This window comes from Metarhizium acridum, assembly GCF_019434415.1.
Source record: "Metarhizium acridum strain ARSEF 324 chromosome Unknown scaffold_587, whole genome shotgun sequence".
NCBI lineage: Eukaryota > Fungi > Ascomycota > Sordariomycetes > Hypocreales > Clavicipitaceae > Metarhizium > Metarhizium acridum.
In genome coordinates, this window is record NW_027094049.1 from 1581123 (window position 1) to 1607336 (window position 26214).

At 22.2% G+C, this 26214-nt stretch overlaps 1 protein-coding gene across 1 annotated transcript; it reads left to right on the forward strand.

The window, feature by feature from the left end:
- The first annotated feature begins 954 nt into the window (after positions 1-954).
- Positions 955-2075, forward strand: J3458_022216 (uncharacterized protein). Its single transcript, XM_066123004.1, has 6 exons — positions 955-1147; positions 1220-1318; positions 1383-1403; positions 1476-1517; positions 1580-1624; positions 1690-2075. The coding sequence occupies exons 1-6, from the start codon at positions 1037-1039 to the stop codon at positions 1852-1854; spliced, it is 483 nt and encodes a 160-aa protein (XP_065972226.1). The 5' UTR covers positions 955-1036; the 3' UTR covers positions 1855-2075.
- Positions 2076-26214: the final 24139 nt, after the last annotated feature.

Below are 26214 nucleotides of genomic sequence, written 5' to 3' on the forward strand. Positions count from 1 at the left end.
ACTGGGCGGTGCGTTTGACTAAGGATATTGAATGACTCGTCGGGAGGCGTGTAAGTGCTGTTTGAAGCTGTTGTTTCAAAGAATCCGTTCTCGCTGTTGTGAAGAGGTATTTCGCGATGGTGCCCAGCGTTACCAGGTGGCAAACTGGCGCTGGGGGGTTGCTATATACATCAAGTCGCCAGTCACAAGGCACCCTGGCGACACCAGGCTTGACCTTACTCGTTCCATGTCCCACTTTAATAGCACTAGCAGGAGGAGCTGACCGTCCATTTCCGCTCGTAATGTTCTTGGCGCTTAATGGTATTTTTTTAAAGTCAGCTGATACGGACAGCACGCTATCGTGAGGGGGCTTAATATGGACAGGGCGTAGGGCTGGGACTGGTGTGTGGATGAGGCGGAAACATGGATAAATTAATGCGGAGCTGGTAAAAAGCTTTTATTTGATACTCCGGATACCCCATTTTGATCTTTCTCCCGCCTTGTATCGACACCTTGTGTGGATTAAACACGGAATGTATTACGCCACATATAGTGCCAAGACTAACATATGCGCCTTGACGAACTTGGCCCATGGGAAAGTTAGCCTTCAATGTTCATATCAACGGTTGAAGGTCACTTAAACCCCATGATACGTTTTAACTTCTTTTAAATTCCAAAAAAAACGCTCAAAATTGCACTTGCGCTCCATCCATGACTCAGCCTTGTAAGGGCCCATGCTCGCAGGGGAGCGTTGAAAGGCAACCTGGAACGACTCACGAGTCATAAAAATCAGCGTGGTGCGGATTTTGGAACGAGGACCGGGATCGATACAAGCACGCCAAGCATTAACGGCCAGCTAGTAGGATAATGCCACTTAGGTGACGTGTATTCATCTAATGCATGGATTTGTATTGGGCCCTTGTACCTAATCAACTTTCCTCAGAATTATATATAAGGGTCGTGTCGGAAGTTTGGCAAAAACCTCTTTCAACCAACAACCTACACATCTATTAGAAGCATCATTCTAGACAGACTTTTCCTCTTACCACTCCTCAAAATGAAGTATATCGACTTTGTTCTTGCGACTTTTGCCGGTCTAGCATTAGCAGCGCCGCAAGCTTGCGACAATGGCCCAACCCCCAAGGAACTTATGGGTGATCAGCCAATGGTACCTAGATTCTATTGTTAAAGTACTAATATATAAAGACTTCAAGAGAAAAGCTAACCAGGTACCCCAAAGACGCCACAACGAGTTCAGCAAATATATAAAGACTATGGTACTGAATGCGACCTGCTCGAAGGAAAGACGCTGTACTGCACAGTTCCAGCGAGTCTTCTGGTAAGCCTTCCCTATGCCACGTTATTCTCCAGCTCTGTCGCGCTAATCTAACGATGGGTTACAGCCTGAAACGAAATCGCAAAATGTAAGCTTCCTCGTGATGACCTGCCGACCACTCAGACTATATTCGACTAACTATTCAACTATTTTACCACAGCCTGTTGATCAACTTGGTCCCCTCTGTGAGAAAATGGGCGGCGTAAGTACAAATAGTATTCGGACACGGAGCGCTACAGTTACTAACAAAGCGCACAATTCTAGTGTACGAGCTGCCTCTTTGACAAATCGCAAGACAGGGGTCCCACCGTAAGTCTCCACACATTGAGACACTTGACTTGTTCGACTTCTCCTAATCGGTCAATTAAATTTAGCTTTATCTCACTTGCGAATACAATTCCAAGAAACACATTCCGGTTGACTGTCTGGACCAACTAGATGGCGTGCGTCTCGCGTGCCAGGCTAAGGGCGGGTCATTCGTGGATTGTCACAAGGAAGCGGTCGAATTCGCAAACAATGGCTGCAAGTCTAAAGAGTAGATAAGCGCTGTGATGAGAACAGCCGCATGTAACAGCCTTCCTATACGGCTGGCCGCTGGGGCCGCTCTATCAGATGTTTTGCGACGGACAAACACTAGGAAATTGTCCCGTTATAGGCTCAAAATGGCTATGCTCAGCACTACCTAGCTCATCTTTCATTCATGAACTGTCCCACTATACTCAGAGGGATCTTACAATACATTTCAACTTCCATTATCCAAGATTTCGCGCACCGTCACTCACTATTTTATAATAAACTGCTTGCCGCTCGGTGAGCAATGAGCATGTTTGGACTGTTACTGCCTATTCGTCCCGTAGCTATTGTGACACTTAATCTTAAAGCTACAGATGAACTATTTGACATGCTTAGCACCTGGGTCTTAGCTCGTGAAGTTGCAAATGCAGAAAGATCGATGATTTATAGGGTAGATAAAAAGTTTAGAGGGCGCGTCGACAAAAAATCAATGTCTCTTACTCCGTAAATCGGGTCATATTCCCTTCCACCTAAGTCTTAAAACCTTTTAATTTGAATTATAAAACGTCGACAAAGAGAAGATGCGGGAACTCACTCCTTAGCCGCCCAGAACTCGATAAAGCTTCCAGTGATGGCACATTTCACGGTCTAAGAGCACGAGGCTTTGATAGCTGAAGTTGACCCCGACGAGGCAGGCTAGCGATTGAGGTACGCTGGATTGCAATATCTCTGACTCTCCTCACTTATATAGATTGTATAAATTTGTGTGTGTTGTCATTACAATTGATAGCAACACCTTCTCCCGTTCTATTCCGAGACTTGAAGCGGCAGGGTGTTCATGCAACCCCCCAATACCTGGTACAACACCACGCTGCAATTGCCACAAGTGAGGGAAACCACAGCTACGTGGCGAAGCCATTAGATTAGCCGTCATATACAACCGACAGTGGTACCAATTTCCGTCGATGGCATGTGCCTGGCCGGGTATTAGCGGCAACGAAGGCCACAAATGCTCCTTTAGAAAACAAGCCACGAATATATGCAACAAGATCCAACTACAACTAAGAGACGACCATTCAACTCATAATTGCTGGGGTAATTCCCTTATAGCCCTTGTCTTAAGCGACGTGACGCATCTTAATTCTAAAAAACTTGTTACACAAGGTCCGAATTGCTGTAATTCTTATCAGGGCGACGTATTTGTCTAGACAGCTGCTAGACTAATGCCACGCCGAGTTAAAATACACCACGAGAATGCACTATCAAGTCCGAGCGAACAAGGCTCATGTCAGCATGAACTTCTTCCCTGACTCAGCCTAAGACCAGTTGACATCCAATTTGCTCCTTCTTACGAACGGGTCAGTTGCCATTGGAGACTGTATGGACGTCATCTTCGCTAGCACCGCTTCGCGTAACATAATCTTATTACCAGAGGAACATCTTCCATTTCTGAGGGCTATGTATTAGACGATGGTTACTCAGTTACGGTTTATGAAGTTTTCGCATAATGCAAATCAAGCTAATGGTATCTGGATAGCAAGCCAGGGGAAGAGGCTGCACCCAGCTCTTCGGTATAGCATTACGCAAACTCTTCTCTCAGCAACCTCTCTTCTACGAGGCATTACAATGACGGAGATCATTGCCAAAGAGTGGGATATCACGATTGGGAAGCTACCGGTGGATATCTTAGCATCTCGTCACCGCGGTGATATGTTGCAACTGGACCGCATGATCATAAAGCGGGTGGGATTACTGCTGCATGCCTCTTTCTTGGATGTTAATGACATTGATTCTTAAGGAAAGTCTTCTAGAATACGTTCATTCCGTGGCAAAAAGGGTACAACAGCGCGGAGTAGCAGGGTATTACCCTCGCCTTCTCTTTAACGTTTACGGAACACTCGGAGATGTCTTAGCCGATAACACTAAAATGTCAAGATTCCTAGCACGCTTATGTCAAGCAGCACGGTCTTATGAGCTTCTTATCGAGTCTCCAATCATCGTGGCAACCAAGACAGCGCAATTCCAATCTTGAGCCGATCTCCGCCTACAGCTAAGGCAGCGCAAGCTTACTGTAAAATTGGTCGCAGATGAATGGTGCAACACGTTCAATGATATTCGATACTTTGTGTACGCCAGAGCAGTGGACTATGTGCATGTCAAAACGCCAGACCTCGGTGAAATCAAGAATACCATCAACGCCGTGCTGTGCTGCCGTGAAAATGGCGTGGGTTGCTGTCTAGGTAGTTCGGCAAACGAGACCGATATCTCAGCCCAAGACCATCTCTAACGTCTTCACCAAGTTTGCTGGGCTGCTGCATGGCCACCATGGCAAGCTCCCAAGCAAGCTTGCAGTGCTCCCAGGTGTGATGGTGACGCCTAATCTTGGACCTGTTGCGGGCGCCATCATCGTCTGGAATGGCCCCGTCGATAATCTGGAGTCTAAGGACTCAGTGCTGGATCGGCCGCATTGCAAATTTGGCGCCTCTTATGCCGGGCACCCCCGGTGCAGACACGGCCATCACAACCACAACAGCCTATGACTTTTTCACTTACCTAAACACCCTGCTTCCTGCCACTGTCACTGGCAAGTGTCACACAGCCACTGTGTCAAGTTTCACGCCTCAAGTTATCGCCAATCTGGCTGAATCAGCTGCCACTATTCCAGCCAGATTTACCGGTGCTATTAACGTGCATATCCTTCGCGCTGATAGCCCCTCCCGATCGGATGAGGTTCCTACATCTGTCCTTCCCTACCGGAAGCCACATATCATGCTTGAGCTCTTAGGTTTTGGAAGTGATGGGGAATCGTCTTGTCAACGCCAAAGGCCCCTTTCAATGGAAAAAGGCTGCTATTTATCGGGGACCCCGAAAAGCCCTAAAACGCCTCAAATAGCTGCCTTTTAATTGTACGAAAAGCCTTAAAAGAAGGCTCGCGTTACTATCGTATTAAAGCTAGACCTTTAATAGTTAAACACCGTAAAAACCCTTAAATTAATAACTTTTTAAGTAATCTATTAAATAACCTTAATATTTATAAATAAGAACCTATTTTTTATACTTAAATAGCTTTAATTAAGAATAATTTTACTCTTTAATTTACTTTTATAGCTATTAATATAATAATTATAAGCTTAAGTTTACTATTAAATTTAAGATATTTTAACGTTAAATTATAATATATTTAAGGTCTTTAATAAAAGACTTAATTAACCTAGCTATAAATATTAAAGGTTCTTTATTAGTAATCTTAATAGGTTTAAGAAGCTAGTTTTAATAGATATTTATTATTAAAAAGTATACTATTAATTAAGGTATTTAACATTTAATTAACTCTTAAGAGCCTAATAAGATAATAATTATCCCTTTAAAAAACCCTAGCCTAATAATATTAACCTTAAGAATATAATAATTATAAACCTTAATAAAGCTTAATTAAAGAGGCTTAAATACCTTAAAAATAACTATTAAACTAATATTTAAGCCTATTAAAGGTATTAAAAAGCTTTTTTAATTACCTAGTAATTTATTATAAAAACTATTAATAGTTATTATAATATAATAGCTATTAAAGATAGCGTTTTAAGATAATTAAAGCTACTATAAGCTTAGCTATAACCCATATTATAGGAGTATAAAAGAGAGGTTTTAATAAGATATAAATTAGTATTAAAGGGAGCTAATTATACGAAAATTAAGGCTTAAATTATAGGCTAATAAAAGGTATTAATAGAAGCTTATTAAATTAACCTATTTAATATAAAAGAGCTTTAATTAACCCTAGATCTTATAGCTTTAATAGCTTTAATTAGTCTTATATTTTTAAGCTACTAGAATAATTATATTTTAAATCTCTTAAACCTTAATAAGAAAGGTTAAATAAATAAGGTTTTAAACGGCTTTTAAATTAATAACCTATATAAATAGTATTATTAGTATAAAAAGGCTATAAAAGGTAAGAGCGGTTTTTATTCTTTACCTTCTAAGAAAGCCTATTATTATTAAAGACCCTAAATTTATCGTAAATACCTAGCTAATTTAATTAGTAAAAAAGGTTAAAAGAGTTAAAAATAGCTTTAACTTACCTTTATAGTTAAAAATACTATTATTATTAGTGTTTATACCTTAATAAGCCTTTTAAAGACTTAATATAAAAGCTTAACGCTAAAATTAAAGCTTAAATTTAATAGAAGCTAATTAACTTATTTATTAAGGTAAAAGTTAATTAAGCTTATTAATAAGCTTTTAATTAAATTAATTAAAAGTAATAGAAAAACCTAAAAATTGAAGGTATTATATTTTTAGGCTAACTTTAATAATAATAATAAGGTGTTCTTTAAAATAAAGGCTCTTATTAATAAGGTCTTTTATAAGATAAAGGCCTTTTATAAGTACTAGGGTAATTTAAGCTTTAATAGTACTAAATTAAAGAAGCTTGTAAACGCTTTCTACGAGTATTACAAGCCTAAAAAATTAATAAATAATAAAGCTTATAATGGTTTAAATATTAAAGAGCTTAAAAGGTTAAAAAATAAAGGTAGCTTAAAGGGCTTAAAAACGCTAAAAACGCTAAAAACGCTTAAATTAATAAAAAAGGTTGTACTTAATAAAGGTATAAGTTAAATTACGTGAAGTAAGTAGCCGCGTTATTTATCTAGTTAATCTATAAGAATATTTACTCTTTAAGAGACTCTTTTATCTTAGATTCTAGGTTAAATATATATATTTATAATAACCTTAGTTAATTTATTAATTATTAAGTTCTTTAATAGCTTAAAGAAGCCTTTATAAGCGATATAAAGCTTTAAATTAAAGGCTATAAAAAGGTCTCTTTATAAATATAAATAAAGCTCTTTTAGCTAGAGTAAGTAGCCTTTATTTTAACCTTTTATATAAGTATAACCTTATAAAATAGCTTGTTAGAAAAGAGCTATAATTAAAAACTAGCTATAAGAGCTATATTAAAGGGTAATAAGGTTATCTTTTATATAAGGCGTTACTTTTAGTAGCCTATTATTAAATTTAATGAAATTTACTAAATTAAAAGCTTTTAATTTAATTTAATACTACCTTAATCCTAGAAGATAGCCTCTATTAACATATAGTACTAATAGCTAGGCTACTTAAACGTAAATAGCTTTAAATATCTAGTCTAATAAATTACTAGTGTGTAGTAGTATTTATGCTTATAAGTTAAAGAAAGTTAAATAGTGCATTTAATTATAGCTATATTACTAATATAAGAGAATAAATATACGCTTAAGTTTTTAATTTAATAAGTTTTACCTTTATAATAAGTTTATAAGATCTTTTATTAATATTTTATTAAGTTATTTAATTAACCTTATATAAGCTTATATTATATAATTAAATTATTTAAGTTATTTAATTACTTATTTACACTTATAATAAGCTATAACTTATAATACGTGTAATTAAAATTATAAGTATTTTAAAAGTATATAATTACTCTATTTAAATTAATTTATTACTTATTTAAGAATCTTATTAGCCTTAAAAAGTAAGTTATAAGAATTAAAAATTATTAAAAAACCTAATATTACGTATAAAGTTATTAATACGTATATATTATATAGTAGTATTTATACTTATAAGTTAAAGGAAGTCAAACGGTGTATAATTATAGCTATATAGCCTATATTATTAGTATAAGAGAATAGGTATACGCTTAAGTCTTTAATTTAATAAGTTTTACCTTTATAATTAATTTTATAAGGTCTTTTATTAATATTTTATAAAGTCTTTTAATTAATTTTATATAAGCTTATATTATATAATTAAATTATTTAAGTTATTTAATTACTTATTTATACTTATAATAGGCTATAACTTATAATACGTATAATTAAAATTACTAGTATTTTAAAAGTATTTAATTACTCTATTTAAATTAATTTATTACTTATTTAAGAACCTTATTATTCTTAAGAAATAAGTTATAAGAATTAAAAAGTAATTAGATTATAATACCACGTATAAAGTTATAGGTATATATATATATCGCGTTTAAGCTAATAAAATATATTACGTTTAAGCTAATAAAAATAAGAGTTTTACTTAAGTAATATTTCTATTAAAAAAGAATTATTTAATCTCTTATAACAGGTACTTTTTAGCTATTATATTACGAACGTTACTACACGAGACGCGGGAAGCTAGGCCGCACTAGTAAGGGTAAATATAGCCGCTAATTAATAAGAATATTAGGTTACGTAATAGCTAATTAAATTATATAAATAATTTAATAAGACGGGATTATTAGAATTATTAGGCGATTTAAATAATCTAGAATTATAATAAAAAGATAAATAAGTACTTAAGAAGAAGATATTCTATTATAATTAAGTAATTTAATTCTTTATTAATTAATTTAAGTAATAGTTTTACTATTAAAAGTTATACTCTTAATAGCCTTATTATAATACTACTTAAAAGCTACTTTATAGTATTTAACTTAACTTACTTTCTAAGAAATAAACCTATTATACCTTAAAACCTAAGCTATTATTATATTTTAATTAATTCTATTTAATAAGTTACCTTAAAACTATAAGTAGTAATAACTTTTAAGATATTTACTTTAAGCGAAAAGACTATTAACCTTAAGGAGATAATAAAGTATCTTTATAATAAAATTACTAAAATAAAGAAGTAGAATTAATAGCTTCTTAAACGATAAAATAATCTTTACGAAAAACTTAACTAAAATACTAAACCTAAAATAAAAGTTTTCTATTAAGGACTTAAAGAAGAAGTAAAGAATAACATTTATTAAGAAGATTATTTTAAGCTATTTAATAACTTTATTAAAATAGTTATTAAGGTAAATAATCGTTTATATAAATAACGTTAAGAAAAGAGTAATAAGAATTACTAATTTTATATTAAGTATAATAAAGCTAATAATAATAAACTATAATAAACCTCTATTATATACGAATATTACGCTAGACTTATAGAACTTAACGCTATAAATAAGGAAAAGGGAAAGACTTATTATAATTATAGTAAGATTAAATACTTTACAAATAAATATAAAGTCTTAAAGAAGCTATAAAAGCTAATTCTTAAAGGTAAAAGCTTTATATTATAAACTAAAAAGACTTACTTACGCGAAATCTTAGTATAATAAGTAAAAAGAAAACCCTATATTAATAAGTAATACTAGTTTAAATAAAGATTAAAAATTTAAAACCTAATTAATATTTAATAACTTTTAGGAATATTAAACGCTCTTATTAAAAAGCGAACCTTTACTAGAATAAATTTAAAAGAAGAAAATTATTTAATTAAAAGAGATAAACTTAAAGTTAAATATAAACTTTTTAATTAAACCTTCTATTATAATAATAATTATTATACGTATCTTAATAGTAAGTAAGATAGTAAATAGTTTTTATAAGAATAAAAGAGAAGGGAAATAACCCTTATAATATAACTAAGATTATAATAAACTAATTCTATAATATTAAATAAAAAATTATATTATACTAAGAATAACGTATATACTACCTAAATTATAACCTTATAATATAGGGATAAAAAGAACTATATAATTATAAGTAACTTACTTAACTTAAGTTTAATTAATATAAATAATAAATTAAGTAATTATTAAGAAAGCTTTAATAATACGTTAAAAGATAACCGCTAATAATAGTACTTAAAATAACGCGCTAGAGAATAATATAAAAATAGAATTAATAAATCAAAAAATAATAGCTATTATTATAATTAAAACTAATTTCTTAATAAAGATCTAATAGGTCTTTATATACTATAAATATTAATAGTATAATATACCTTATAATTAATATAATTATAATAGAATAAAAGATTTAAGTAATAATTAATAGTAGAGTATAAGGAAATTTTATTTTACTAAATTTTATTAATAGATTATAATTATATTAAATACCTAAAAATAAGCCTTATTAACTTGTAATTATAAAAGAAATTATAGTAAAGTATAGCTAAGAAGTAATTAATATAAAAGTAATATAACTTCTTATTAATATATAAGGTATAAAATACTAGGTTATATTAAATATTATAGTAATCTTAAAATATAATATTATATTAGGGATACCTTAATTATGAGCGAGTAATTTATAAGTTAATTAAAGAACTAGCTAACTTTAATAGAATTTACTAGAATACGATTATAAAGTTAAGAGTAGCTTATAAAGGGTACCTTATTTAAACTATAATAGGCCTTTAAAAATATATATAATTATTAGAGAGCTAAAAGCTAAGATAATAGAGATTTCTAAGAAATACTTATAGTATAGTTAGACCTTTAAATGTATTGTATTTTTTGTATTTTTTACTATATTATATTATATTGTATTATATTATAATATATTACAATACATTATAAGATTAGAATACCTATAAATGTATTATAAGGCTATAAAATATTTAATATTATAAATAAATGCTTACATAAGCATATTATATATTAAAATAAAGCTAAAAATCACGTGATTTTAAATCTTTAAAAATTTACCTTAAAATGTGGATATTAAGCGACATATTAAGCTTTAAAGTTTATCTTAAAATAAAAAGTAAGTAAAGTGGGGCGAATTTTCAATTGCTTATAACTTTTGAATATGGTAGCTTATAATAGTACAGCGTGGGGCATTTTAAAGAGCTAATTTAGCTCTTTTAAATGATATAAAATTTTCCCTTATAACCTTTATAATTAGCCTTATAATTCTAAGTTAAAAAAACAAGGGTCTTTTTTACTTAGAATATATTTATAGGTATTTTATTAATATAATGTAATGTATTTAAATATAATACACGAAAATACAATACAATATAAAATATAATATATAATATACTTGTATTTACTATATTTATAAGAGCTCTAAGTATAGTAAGCTATTTAACGAAGAGCTAAAAATAAAACTACTAGAGTATTTACACTAGAATTATAAGATTAATCTTTAGCTTAATATTAAATTAACGTTTAATAAAATTTATCCCTAGAACTTAAGTAAAATAAAGCGCTTAAGAAGTATTTAAAGAATATATTATAAAAGGGATATATAAGACTATTAAAGTCCTTAATAGAATACTTAATCTTATAGGTATTAAAGAAAAATAAAAAACTATAATTATATATTAATTATTAACACTTAAATAAGATTATAATTAAGATTTAATACTTATTATTACTTATAATAAAAATTAAAGATAAAGTTAAAAAAGCTAAATAGTTTATTATACTTAACTTAAAAGAAGCTTATAACCTTATATAAATAAAGAAAAGCTATAAGTAAATAATAGTATTTAAAACTAATAAAGAATATTATAAATATTTAGTAATATCTTTTAAGCTTATTAATATATTAATAATCTTTTAAAGAATAATTAATATAATCTTATAAAAATAACTAAAAGTATTTATAATTATATACCTTAATAATATTTTTATTTACTTAAATACCCTTAAAGAATATAAATAATATATATATAAAGTATTATAAACTTTATAAGATAATAAACTCTTAATTAAAGCCTTAAAATACTAGTTCTATTAGAATATTATATACTTTTTAAAGTATATACTTATATATAAAGAAATAAAAATAAGCTTAAATAAGATTAAAACTATTAAAAAATAGCTTATATTAAAGAATTTAAAAGAAGTTAAAGGATTTATAGTATTTATAAACTTTTATTATAAGTTCTTAAGTAAATATAAAGATATTTTATAATCTCTTATAAATCTAATAAAAAAAGAAGTTAACTTTTAATAAAATAAACTAAAAGCTATAATATTTTAAAAGATAAAAGATTTAATTATATTAAAACCTTTATTAAAAGTATTTAATTAAAATAAACCTTATAAGCTTAAAATAAATACCTTAAACTTTATATTAAGCGAATAACTTAAATAATAAGATAATTAAGAAAAACTATACTTAATTATATTCTTCTTAAAGAAACTTTATAAACTTAAACTTAATTATAGAATTTATAATAAAGAACTTATAGTTATTATTAAGTGCTTTAAAGAATAAAAATATTACCTTATAAAAGTAAAGTATTATATTAAGGTTTATATTAATTATAAGAATCTTATATTATTTTTAATTATAAAGAATTTAAATAAATAATAGATTAAATAATATAAAACTCTTATAAATTATAACTTTAAAATTATATATTATAAAGAATTTAAAAATAAAAGAGTAAATACACTTAATTAAAAAGAGAACTTAAAATTAAATAAGTAAGTAAGTAATATACTTTTATTATATATTATTAAAAATAAAAATCTTATATTAAGTATTTAAGAAATTAATATAATATAATAAGTTAAGTTAAATAAAATATAAATATATTAAATTATATTATATATTAAGAATAATAATTATTTAAATAATTAAAAAATGAAAACGCATTTATTTAAGAAAGGTAAAACCTTTTTATATAATAAATAATCGTATATTTTTGTAATACTTTAAGAATAGCTTATTAAGAAAATATATAAATATTTATTATATAAATATTAAAGTATAAGAAAGATAATTAATAGATTATAAAGATTATATAACTTTTTAAAAAGTAAAAAATAATATAAGAAGTTATTAAGAAATATAATATATATAATAAAGTAAAATTAACGTAATATATATTATATAAAGAATTATAATTAATATTATTACTTAAAAGAGTATAATAAACTATTATAATAAACTTTATTACTAAACTATTAAAGTTAAAAGAACTTATAATAAGAGTAGCTTATAATAGTATTTTAATTATTATAAATAAACTTATAAAATACGCTTATTATATTTTATATAAGAAATTAAGTAATATTAAGAACTTAACGTATATATTCTTTAAAATAATTATTATATAATATAAATTACTAATAAAGCTTATATTAAATTATAATAAATTATTTACCTTAAACTTTTAAAAAAGTCTTATAAAAACTATAAAAATTAAATAAAGCTTATTAGTAATATTTTACTTATAATTAAGTAAATAAATAAAAATCTTAAATTAAATACTTAAATAATATTTATAAAGCTATATTAATTATTAATAAAATAATTAAGTAAAATAGCTATTATTAGTATAATAAGCTTATAATAGCTTTAAGATTAATAATATAAAGATATTATTATTTAAAGTAAATTATAAATTCAACCTTATTATTAAGATATATATAATATAGAATATAAACGTATTAATGGTTATAGTATATATAATAATTATAATAAAGATATAAAAACACTTATAATAAGAATAAATATTTTTATAAAACTAAATAAAATACTACGTAAATAAAAAGAGATTACTAGTATTAATCTTAAAGAAAAGATATAAAGTATATCTTATTTATAAAAATATTAAAACTAAGTAATCTAATAATAAACTTAATTAAAAGAAAATTAAATTATTTCTTATTAAATAAAAAATCTTAAATATTAATTATAAACTATTATTATTAAATAAAATAAGAATTTATTTTATATTTTATATATTATTATTAAAGAAAGTATTAAATAAATTTATAATTACTATAAATATTATAATAAAAGATATTAATAAATATAAAGTTAAATAAATACTTAAAGTATAAGAAGATAAAGAATTACTATTATTTTATTAAATAAAAGATATATTTAAACTTTAAAAATACTTAAAAACTAGTTAAAAATCTTATAAACTACTTAATATTACTTAAATAGTTTTATTTTTAAGAAACGTATTTTACTTAATCTTTTAAATATTATTTAATAACTTAATATTGAACTTAATATTTAAGAAATAAATTAAAGTAAAATTTAAATTCTTAAAAGAAGTAAAAAGAACTCTTATAGTTTTTTAAAGCTATTTTACTTTCTTATATTTTATATACTTTAACTCTTTAACGTTATTAATATTACGTGTAATTATATATATTATTTTTTTAAGCTATAATCTCTTTTATTTTTATAAGTAATATACCTTAATACTTACCTTTTTAAGTTCTTTTTTAATAGCTTTTAGTTTAAACTTAGCTTTTTAATATTAAATATTAATATAATATAACTATTATAAGGTAAAAGAATTTATATTATAATAAAACTTATTTAAATAAATACACTAATAATAATAGAATAAGTTTACGTTAAATGCCTTATAATTTTAAAGGCCTTAATCTTAATAAAAGAAATAAGTAAGTATATTAATTAAATTTTTAATTATTAACTTAAGAAAAGCGTTTTACTCGTTTATTTTATAAGAAAGTTTATAGGATTAAATAAAAGATCTTAAAATATAATTAATTAATATAATAATATATAAGAAGAATAAAGAAGAGAAAAATTACCTAAAAAATCCTAATTAACTTACTTTAATAGCCTTAAGAATAAAACTAATAAAGAAGAGATATTATATTATAAACGTTATTATATAAGACGCGGGAAGCTAAGTTATATTAATAAGAGTAAGTATAACTATTAATTAATAAGAATATTAAGTTATATAATAGCTTATTAAATTATATAAATAATCTAATAAAACGAGATTATTAGAATTATTAGGCGATTTAAATAATTTAAAACTATAATAAAAAGATAAATAAGTACTTAAAAAGAAGGTATTTGTAACGGTAGCTTAGGTTCTAAGGCATAGTAGGTCTATTTCTTAGAAAGTAAGTTAGGTTAAATGCTATAAAGTAGCTTTTAAGTAGTATTATAATAAAGCTATTAAGAGTATAACTCTTAATAGTAAAACTATTACTTAAATTAATTAATAGAGAATTAAATTACCTAATTATAACGAAATACCTTCTTCTTAAGTACCCGTTTATTTCTCTATTATAATTCTAGATTAATTAGCTTAACTATTAATCCCTTTAAACTTTAATTAATTAGCTTAAGGTTTAGTTAATTTAATTCTTTTTAATTAATACGTTTAAATATTAACCTCTTTAATCGCCTTTTAGGTTACGTGGCTAGTTACGTGCTTTTACCTTCTTCTTATACCTATAAGTTATACTTACCTTAGCTAGTATAGTTTCGTTCTATCTCTTATATAGTGTTATTTATAATATTATACCTTTTCTTTATTAGTCTTATTCTTAAGGCTATTAGGCTAGTTAAGTGTTATGCGTTTTCCTTCTTTTATTATTATATACTATTATATTAACTAATTATATCTTAAAATAGTAGTTTAAAGCTTTATTTACTTCTTCTCTTTACTAGAATAATCTTCTTTTTACGATAATTAATAATCTATCTTTATTACTTATAAAGGCTTACGCTTACTACGCTTATATAGGATTTCCTTAATATAAAGCCTTTATTTTTAATTTAAGTTATTATATAAAGTATATAGTAAATAAGTAAGGGAATTATAATATTATAAGGGTAACCCCTTAATAGCTTTATAGTATTATAAATTAATATTATAAGCTTAAAAGAGAGCTTAAAGAAGCTAAGAAGCGTGTCTTAACTAAGAATTAAAAGGTCTTACGTTTACGAAAATAAAAGAAATTATAATTTAAGAAAATAATACGTGTAATTACGCGTAGTATTAATAATATTAAAGAGTTAAAGCATATAAAACGTAAAGAAGTAAAATAGCTTTAAAAGACTATAAGGGTTCTTTTTACTTCTTCTAAGAATTTAGATTCTACTTTAATTTATTTCTTAAATACTAAGTTTAATATTAAGTTATTAGGTAATACTTAAGAGATTAATTAGAATGTATTTCTTAGGAATTAAACTATTTAAGTAACGTTAAGTAATTTATAAGATTTTTAATTAATTCTTAGGTGTTTTTAAAGTTTAAATATCCTTTTTATTTAATAAGATAATAATAATTCTTTATATTCCCTTATACTTTAAGTATTTATTTAACTTTATATTCATTAATATCTTTTATTATAATATTTATAGTAATTATAAATTTATTTAATACTTTCTTTAATAGTAATATATAAAATATAGGATAAATTCTTATTTTATTAAGTAATAATAGTTTATAGTTAATATTTAAGATTTTCTATTTAATAAGAAATAATTTAATTTTTTTCTAGTTAAGTTTATTATTAGATCGCTTAGTTTTAATATTTTTACGAATAAAGTATACTTTATATCTCTTCTTTAAAATTAATACTAGTAATCTCTTTTTATTCGTGTAGTATTTTATTTAATTCTATAAAAATATTTATTTCTATTATAAGTGTTTTTATATTTCTATTATAGTTATTATATATATTATAACTACTAGCGCGTTTATATTCTATATTATATATGTTTTAATAATAGGGTTAAATTCGTAATTTACCTTAAATAATAATATCTTTATATTATTAATCTTAGAGCTATTATAAGCCTATTATACTAGTAGTAGCTATTTTACCTAATTATTCTATTAGTAGTTAATATAGCTTTATAAATATTATTTAAGTATTTAGTTTAAGATTTCTATTTACTTGTTTAATTATAAGTGGAATACTATTAATAAGCTTTATTTAATCTTTATAGTTTTTATAAGGTATTTCTAAAAGTTTAAGGTAAATAATTTATTATAATCTAATATAAGCTTTATTAGTAATTTATATTATATAATAACTATTTTAAAGAATATATACGTTAAGTTCTTAGTATTACTTAATTTCTTATATAAAATATAATAGGCGTATTTTATAAGTTTATTTATAATAATTAAGATATTATTATAAGTTACTTTTATTATAGGTTCTTTTAACTTTAATAGTTTAATAATAAAGTCTATTATAATAGTTTACTATACTCTTTTAAGTGGTAATATTAATTATAATTCTTCGTATAATATATGTTACGTTAATTTTACTTTATTACACGTATTATATTTCTTAATAACTTCTTATACTATTTTTCTGCTTTTTAAAAAGTTATACGATTTTCTTAGCCTATTAATTATTTTTCTTATACCCTAATATTCGTGTAATAGGTACTTATATATTTTCTTAATAAGCTATTCTTAAAGTGTACTAGAAATATACTATTATTTATTATATAAGAAGATCTTACCTTTCTTAAATAAATACGTTTTCGTTTCCTAATTATTTAAATAGCTATTATTATTAATATATAATACAATCTAATATATTTATGTTTTATTTAACTTAACTTACTATATTATATTAATTTCTTAGGTGCCTAATATAAGGTTCTTATTTTTAGTAGTGCGTAATAGGGGTGTATTACTTACTTACTTATTCGATTTTAAGTTCTCTCTTTAATTAAGTATATTTACTCTTTTATTTTTAAATTCTTTATAGTATATAATTTTAAAGTTATAATTTATAAGAGTTTTATACTATTTAATCTATCGTTTATTTAAATTCTCTATAATTAAGAATAATATAAGATTCTTATAATTAGTATAAACCTTAATTTAATGCTTTACTTCTATAAGGTAGTATCTCTATTCTTTAAAGCACTTAATAATAGCTATAAGTTCTTTATTATAGATTCTATAATTAAGTTTAGGTTTATAAAGTTTCTTTAAGAAAAATACAATTAAATATAGTCTTCCTTTTATTTTATTATTTAAGCTATTCGCCTAGTATAAAGTTTAAGGCGTTTATTTTAAGCTTATAAGGTCTATCTTAATTAAGTGCTTTTAATATAAGTTTTAACGTAATTAAATCTTTTATCTTTTAAAATACTATAGCTTTTAATTTATTCTATTAAAAGTTAACTTCTTTCTTTATTAGGTTTATAAAAGGTTATAAAATATCTTTATATTCGCTTAAAAACTTATAGTAAAAGTTTATAAATACTATAAATTCTTTAACTTCTTTTAAATTCTTTAATATAAGCTATTTCTCAATAATTTTAATCTTATTTAAGCTTATTTATATTTCTTCGTGTATAAGTATATACCTTAAAAAGTGTATAGTATTCTAGTAAAACTAGTATTTTAAGGCTTTAATTAATAGTTTATTATCCTATAAAGTTTATAATACCTTATATATATATCGTTTATATTTCTTAAGGGTATTTAAATAAATAAGAATATTATTAAGGTATATAATTATAAACACTTCTAGTTATTTTTATAAGATTATATTAATTATTCTTTAAAAGATTACTAATACGTTAATAAGCCTAAAAGGTATTACTAAATATTTATAGTATTCTTTATTAGTTTAAAATACTATTATTTACTTATAGCCTTCTTTTATTTATATAAGGTTATAGGCTTCTTTTAAGTTAAGTGTAGTAAACTATTTAGCTTTTTTAACTTTATCTTTAATTTCCGTTATAAGTAATAATAGGTATTAATTCTTAATTATAATCTTATTTAAGTATTAGTAATTAATATATAATTATAATTTCCTATTCTTCTTTAATACCTATAAGATTAGGTATTCTACTAGGGACTTTAATAGTCTTATATATCTCTTTTATAATATATTCTTTAAATACTTTTTAAGCGCTTTATCTTACTTAAAGTTCTAAGAATAAATCTTATTAAACGTTAATTTAATACTAGGCTAGAGTTTAATCTCATAATTTTAGCGTAAATACTCTAGTAATTCTATTTTTAGCTCTCTACTAAATAGCTTACTATACTTTAAGTATTTCTTAAAAATCTCTATTATCTTAGGTTTTAACTCTTTAATAATTACATATATTTTTAAAGGCCTATTATAATTTAAATAAAATGCCTTTTATAAGCTACTCTTAGCTTTATAATTATATTCTAGTAAATTCTATTAAAGTTAACCGGTTCTTTAATTAACTTATAAATTACTTGCTTATAACTAGGGTATCCCTAATATAATATCGTGTTTTAAAATTACTATAATATTTAATATAACCTAGTATTTTATGCCTTATATATTAACGAGAAGTTACGCTACTTTTATATTAACTACTTTTTAGCTATACTTTACTATAGTTTCTTTTATAGTTATAAGTTAATAGAGCTTATTTTTAGGTGTTTAAGGTAATTATAATCTATTAACGAGATTTAGCGAGATAAAATTTTCTTATATTCCGCTATTAATTATTACCTAAATCTTTTATTCTATTATAATTATATTAATTATAAGGTATATTATATTACTAATATTTATAGTATATAAAGACCTATTAAATCTTCGTTAAGAAATTAGTTTTAATTATAATAATAGCTATTATTTCCTAATTTATTAATTCTATTCTTATATTATTCTTTAACGCGTTATTTAAGTGCTATTATTAATAGTTATCTTTTAACGTATTATTAAAGCTTTCTTAGTAATCGCTTAACCTACTATTTATATTAATTAAACTTAAGTTAAGCGAGTTACTTATAGTTATATAATTCCCTTTATCTTTATATTATAAGGTTATAATTTAAATAATATATACGTTACTCTTAGTATAATATAATTTTTCGTTTAATATCTTAAAATCGGTTTATTATAATTTTAGTTATATTATAAGAGTTATTCTTTTTCCCTTTTATTCTTATAGAAACTATTTACTACCTTACTTACTATTAAGGTACGTATAGTAATTATTATTATAATAAAAGATTTAATTAAGGAGTTTATATTTAACTTTAAGTTTATTTTTCTTAGTTAAATAATTTTCTCTTTCTTAAATTAATTCTAATAAAGGTTCGCTTTTTAATAAGAGCGTTTAATATTCCTAAAAGTTAGTAGGTATTAGTTAGGTTTTAAATTTCTAATCTTTATTTAAACTAGTATTATTTATTAACGTATAATTTTCTTTATTACTTATTATACTAAGATTTCGCGTAGGTAAGTCTTCTTAATTTACGATATAAAGCTTCTTACCTTTAAGGATTAGCTTTTATAGCTTTTTTCAAGCTTTACATTTATTTATAAAGTATTTAATCTTACTATAATTATAATAAGTCTTCCCCTTTTCCTTATTTATAGCATTAAGTTCTATAAGTCTAGCGTAATATTCGTATATAGTAAAGGTTTATTATAGTTTACTATTATTAGCTTTATTATACTTAGTATAAAATTAGTAATTCTTATTACCCTTTTCTTAACGTTATTTATATAAACGATTATTTACCTTAATAACTATTTTAATAAAGTTATTAAATAGCTTAAAATAATCTTCTTAATAAATATTATTCTTTACTTCTTCTTTAAGTTCTTAATAAAAACTTTTATTTTAGGTTTAATATTTTAATTAAGTTTTATTATAATACGTTTAAACTTCTTAATATAATAAGCTATAAATTTAGTTTACTTAAATTAAGTAAGTTATCGTATAGCTTTCTTATACTTATTAGAATTTTTAAATATAATAAGAAATTATTCTTTAAAGGTTTTATAATTAAAGAAGATATAAATAACTTTTATTTTAACTTTAATACTATACTTAAAATATACGCGAAGAGTTAGCTTTTACTATTCTATTACCTTTTTAATTAAAAGGTTACTAATATAAAGAATTTATAACTTAAGCGTTTTATAGATTTTCTTATTAACTTAAAGGTAAGCTTAGGCTTATATAAGAAAGTTTCTTATATTCCCCTTATAACTATTATATAATTCTAGTTTAAAAAATTTTAATATACTATAAGTGTTTATAAGGGTTATAGGTATAGTTTTACGAACTACTATAAGTTTCTTTTCTTACTTATTAATCTTATTATAAAGGTTATTTTATCGTTTAAAAAGCTATTAATTCTACTTCTCTATTTTGGTAATCTTATTATAAAGGTATTTTATTATCTCCCTAAAATTAATAGTTTTTTTACTTAAAGTAAATATCTTAGAAGTTATTATTACTTAAAGTTTTAAGGTAACTTATTAAATAAAATTAATTAAAATATAATAATAGCTTAGGTTTTAAGGTATAATAGGTTTATTTCTTAGAAAGTAAGTTAAGTTAAATACTATAAAGTAGCTTTTAAGTAATATTATAATAAGGCTATTAAGAGTATAACTCTTAATAATAAAACTATTACTTAGATTAATTAATAGAGAATTAAATTATTTAATTATAATAAAATATCTTCTTCTTAAGTACCCGTTTATTTCTTTATTATAGTTCTAGATTAATTAGCTTAACTATTAATCCCTTTAAACCTTAATTAATTAGCTTAAGATTTAATTAGTTTAATTCTTCTTAGTTAATACGTTTAAATATTAACCTCTTTAATCGCCTTTTAAGTTACGTGGCTAATTACGTGCCTTTACCTTCTTCTTATACTTACAAGTTATGCTTGTCTTAGCCGGTGCGGTCCCGTCCCGTCTCTCGTGTAGCGTCGTTTATAATAGTATTTTACTATAATTAAGTAATTTAATTCTCTATTAATTAATTTAAGTAATAGTTTATTATTAAGAGTTATACTTTTAATAGCCTTATTATAATACTACTTAAAAGCTACTTTATAGTATTTAACTTAACTTACTTTCTAAGAAATAAACCTATTATATCTTAGAACCTAAGCTACTATTATATATTATAAGAATAAATTTAATTAAATATAAAAGCCTAATAATATTTACGTTTAAAAGAATATAAAAGAATTATAATTATAATAAAATAAATTAAAACTAAAAAGAAATTATAAGTAAATTATAAAGATAATTTAAATTATTTAATTAAGTAAAAAGAAATTATAATAAAATAAAAATTATTATAATTAAGCTAAAAAGAAAAAGTTATTATAAAGGTTTTTAATTAAAATAAGAATATACTTACTTTAAGTATTAATAAACTTATAATTAAAAAGAAAACTTTTATTAAAATAACTTAAATTAATTAAAAAAGAATTAAAAAGAGAAATAATTAATTAATTAATTAAAAGAATATAATATTTCTTATAATATTTTTAATAAATATAATCTTATAATTAATTATAAGAAATATTATTATAATATTTATTAGCTTAGCTTATAAAATTATTTTTATAATAAAATTATCTTTAAAAGAGATATAAAAGCTTATTTTTAAGTTAAGTAATTTAATATAAATATTTCTTAAATATAATTAATTAAATAATTAAAAAGAATTTAAAAGAAAAGATTTTATTAATTTATTTATTATTAATTAATAAAAAGTTATTAAAAAGAACTTATGTTTTTATTAATAATATTCTCTTTAAAAAATTAACTTAAAGAAAAAGAGCTTATAATTAAAACGTTAAACGTTTTAAAATTAATTAGTTTTATTATAACTTATAATAAAAACTTATTTAAAGTTATAAGCTAATAAAACCTTACTTTATTTATTAATATAAGCTTTAACTTTAAGAGATTTATTAAAATTCTTAAAGAAGCTTTAAGTAAATAAGAAATTTTAATTACGTTTTAAAAAGCCTTTAAAGTTAAACTCTTTAATAAAAAGAATATCTTTAACTTTTTAGAGAAATTTAAGAAAAAGATAATTATTTTAATTATTTTAAAGAAAAAGTAAATAAAAATATTAAAACGTAATATTACTTTTTTTAAAAGAATATATATTAAAACTCTTTTAATTATTAATAATTAAAATAAAGCTAAAAAAAACTTCTCTTATAATATAATATAATTAATTAAAATTAAATAAAAATTATAATAAATAAGTTAAAAAGTTTTAATATTTAATATTTAAAAGAGATTTCTAAGATTTTTTATTAATTATACTTTTATTAAAGCTTATAAAGTAAAGTTAAATCTTTTAAATAAATAAAATTTATCTTTTAATTAAATATCTTATATAAAGCTTTATTAAATTATTTAATTATAAGCTTTATAAATAAAAAAGAGTATTTATAAAGTAAAATTATCTTAAAAAAGTATATTATACTTTAAAGTAAGTTAAATAAGTATATATAAGTTAAGCTTAAACTTATAAATTATAACTTAATTATATTAAAATTAAAGTATTTACTTTAAAATTAAAAGTATATTTTAAAGATTATTTATAAATTAATAAAAGATATTCTTAAAAGTAACTTAAATAGTTATAAGAAATAAAGCTTATATTAAAATAAATTTATATTTAAAGAAATAAATAAAAATTAAAAAGAGAGTAAAGAACTTAACTTTATTATTAGTTTTTCTTTTAATTAAATAAATAAAATTATAAAGTAACTTAAAGAGATAGAAATTACGTTAATTAAGTAAATTAAAGTAAATTAACTTAAAAGAATAACTTAAGTAATATTAAAAAAACTTATCTTAAAAAAGTAATAAGCTTAATTAAAATAATTAAAAACTAATTTAATTTAATTATATTTAATTTAAGAATAAAGAATTAAATAATAATAGTATTAATAATAACTTTAAAATTAATTATATTTATATAAAAGAAAAATAAAAGATTTAATATTATTATTATAATAATATAATATATTTCTTTAAGAAATACTTTTACTTAAAGTATAATTATATACTTAACTTTACTTAATATAATATAAACGCGTATATTCTTATAATTAATATTAAAGTATAAGAATATATTATATTATTATACTTTTATTTTAATTTCTTATTATTAAAAGCTATGTAAAAAGACTTATTATACTTTAAGTTAAATTATTTTTAAATATATATATTTATATATACTTAAATTAAGTAAAATACTTTAAAGATATCTTATTAAAGAAATAAAATATATTATAAAAAGAGATTAAAATACTATAAAAAAAGTTAAAGTAAATTAATATATTTAAGTAAATATTAAAAAAGAGTAATTCTTATAATTTGCTTTTAATTAAACTCTTATTTATTATAATAATTATAATATTTAAAATATATATAATAAAAAGTCTTTAAGCTTATAATTTTAAATTTAAAGTTAATCTTTTAATAAACGTAAACGTATATAAGTAAGTAAAGCTTAAAAATAATTAAAATAATACTAAAAATAAGAATAAAAAGAGTAAAATTATAGCTTAAAATAATAAAGTTAAGCTAAAAATAATTAAACTTATTAAAGATAAAGCTAATAAGTAAGTATAAATAACGTAATTAAAAGAAATTATTTAATTAAAAGAATTATAATATAATTATATAAAGAAATACTCTTTAAAAAGATTAACGTTTTATTAAAAGACTTATATTAATTACTTTTAAGCCTTATAACTTTAATAAGAAATAAAATTAATAATTACGTTAATAATATTAATAATATGAAGTAATATAATAAAAAATTAATAACTCTTTTAAAGAAATCTATTAAATTTATAAATAAAAATACTTTAAAATTAAATTAAGTAATTTTAATATTTAATATAATATTAATTATAAAGAATTATATTAAAAATAATTAAAATATAATAAAAATCTTAAATAAAGAAAATAATATACTTTTAATAAGTATAAACGTAAAACTTTAAGTATTACTTATAAAAAGACTTTAAAGTATACTTAAATTAATTAATTATTAAATTAACTTTTAAGTAAACTTAATTTTATAACTTAAAGAAATTTTTAAGTATACGTAAAAGTTATTATACTTATAAGTATAACTTAATTATAAGAGAATATCTCTTATATATACTTTAATAAATAATAACTTATTAGAAAATATTATTAATATAAAGTTTACTTTTTAAGTAAATTTAAAGATATATATACTTATAAAAAATATATTTATAATCTTATTCTTTCATAAAATTATATATATATATAAGAAAATAAGAATTTACCTTTACCTTAAAAATATATAAAATTTAATTTATTTATATATTATATTAAATATTATTTATATTTTATTAATCTTAAGTATATTATTTATAAGACTTATTAAAATATTATTTAATTATAATAAAGAGAGTAAAGAGTTACTTATTTAATATAAATTTAATATTATACGTATTATATTTTAAGTAATAAAATTAATTATATAAAAAGTATTAAATATAATTAATAAAATATAATTAAAAACTTACTTACTTATATTAAAAATATTAAAATTTTTTAAACTATTTAATTTTAATAATTAAAAAACGTTAAAAAGATAAAAGAATATATAAGTAAAAAACTATTATTTACCTAATATTAAAGTATTAAATAAAGTTAAACATAATTAAATATTATATATATTACGTTAAATATAAGAAATATATAATAAGATATTAGCTTTATTTAATTTAAGTAAGTTAAATATATTAAGATAAGTATTAAATAATAATATAATAGCTAGAATATAAGCTAAAATAAATCTAATAATAGTTTAATATATTAAAGACACGTAAAATTACTTAACTTTTAATAATTAAAATAAATTTAAGATATATAAAAAAGGGTTTATATTAATTAATTTATAAGTAATTAATACTATTATATAAATTATAAATAATAAGATAAACTTATTCTTAAATTTAAGACTTTATAAAAGTAAAGTTAAACTATTAAACGTATTTTATAGTTTTATATATATAAATATATAAGTTAATTATTATAATTATAAACCTAATATTATTAAAATCTTAATTAATAATTTAATTAAAAAGACTAAGAAGATAAAAATTTATAATAAAAGAAATAATATAATAATATTAAAAAAGATATTAAATAAAAGAGAAAAGAGAGCTATTTATATATTTTTAATCTTTAATAAAGAATTTAATACTTATAATAAATTTTATAAGCTATTAAAAGAAAAACTTAAAAAAGAGTTTATTTCTTTTTTTATTAAAAGAGAAAAGAAAATATTAATTTTAATAATTAAGAAAGTATATTAAGAATAAAGTAAGTAAATAAAGCTAATAATAAAGAAGCTTTAAAAGATATAAGTAATTAATCTTTAAGTAAATACTTGTAATAGTGGCTTAGGTTCTAAGGCACAGTAGGTCTATTTCTTAGGAAGTAAGTTAGGTTAAATGCTATAAAGTAGCTTTTTAAGTAGTATTATAATAAGGCCGTTAAGAGTATAACTCTTAATAGTAAGACTATTACTTAAATTAATTAATAGAGATCTAAACTATTTAATTATAGAAATACCTTCTTCTTAAGTACCCGTCTATTTCTCTATTATATTTCTAGATTAATTAGCTTAACTATTAATTCTTTTAACTCCTTAATTAACTAGCTTAACCTTTAATTCTATTAAGTCTTATTTTAAATCGCTAACTTAATACTTTAAGTCTTTAATTGCCTTTTAAGTCACGTGGCTAGTCACGTGCCCTTACCTTCTTCTCGTGCCTATAGGTCGTGCCTATTCTAGCTAATACGGTCCCGTCCCGTCTCTCGTATAGTGTCGTTCGTAATATTATGCCTCTCCTTTATTAGTCTTATCCTTAAGGCTATTAAAACAGGCTAATTAAGGGCTTAGGTAATTTTTCCCTCCTTTATTATTAGGTGCTATTATACCCGCTAATCGTGTTGTTAAGTAAAGGTTAAGGACACGTTCTTAGAAGTTTAAGTAGTGTAAGGCTTTATTATATTTAAT

Excerpts from the sequence above, each read along its gene's own strand:
- J3458_022216 (XM_066123004.1), top strand. The coding sequence starts at position 1,037 with ATGAAGTATATCGACTTTGTTCTTGCGACTTTTGCCGGTCTAGCATTA. Across the intron at positions 1,404-1,475 it reads CTGAAACGAAATCGCAAAAT|CCTGTTGATCAACTTGGTCC; the intron begins GTAAGCTTCCTC and ends ATTTTACCACAG. Across the intron at positions 1,518-1,579 it reads TCTGTGAGAAAATGGGCGGC|TGTACGAGCTGCCTCTTTGA; the intron begins GTAAGTACAAAT and ends GCACAATTCTAG.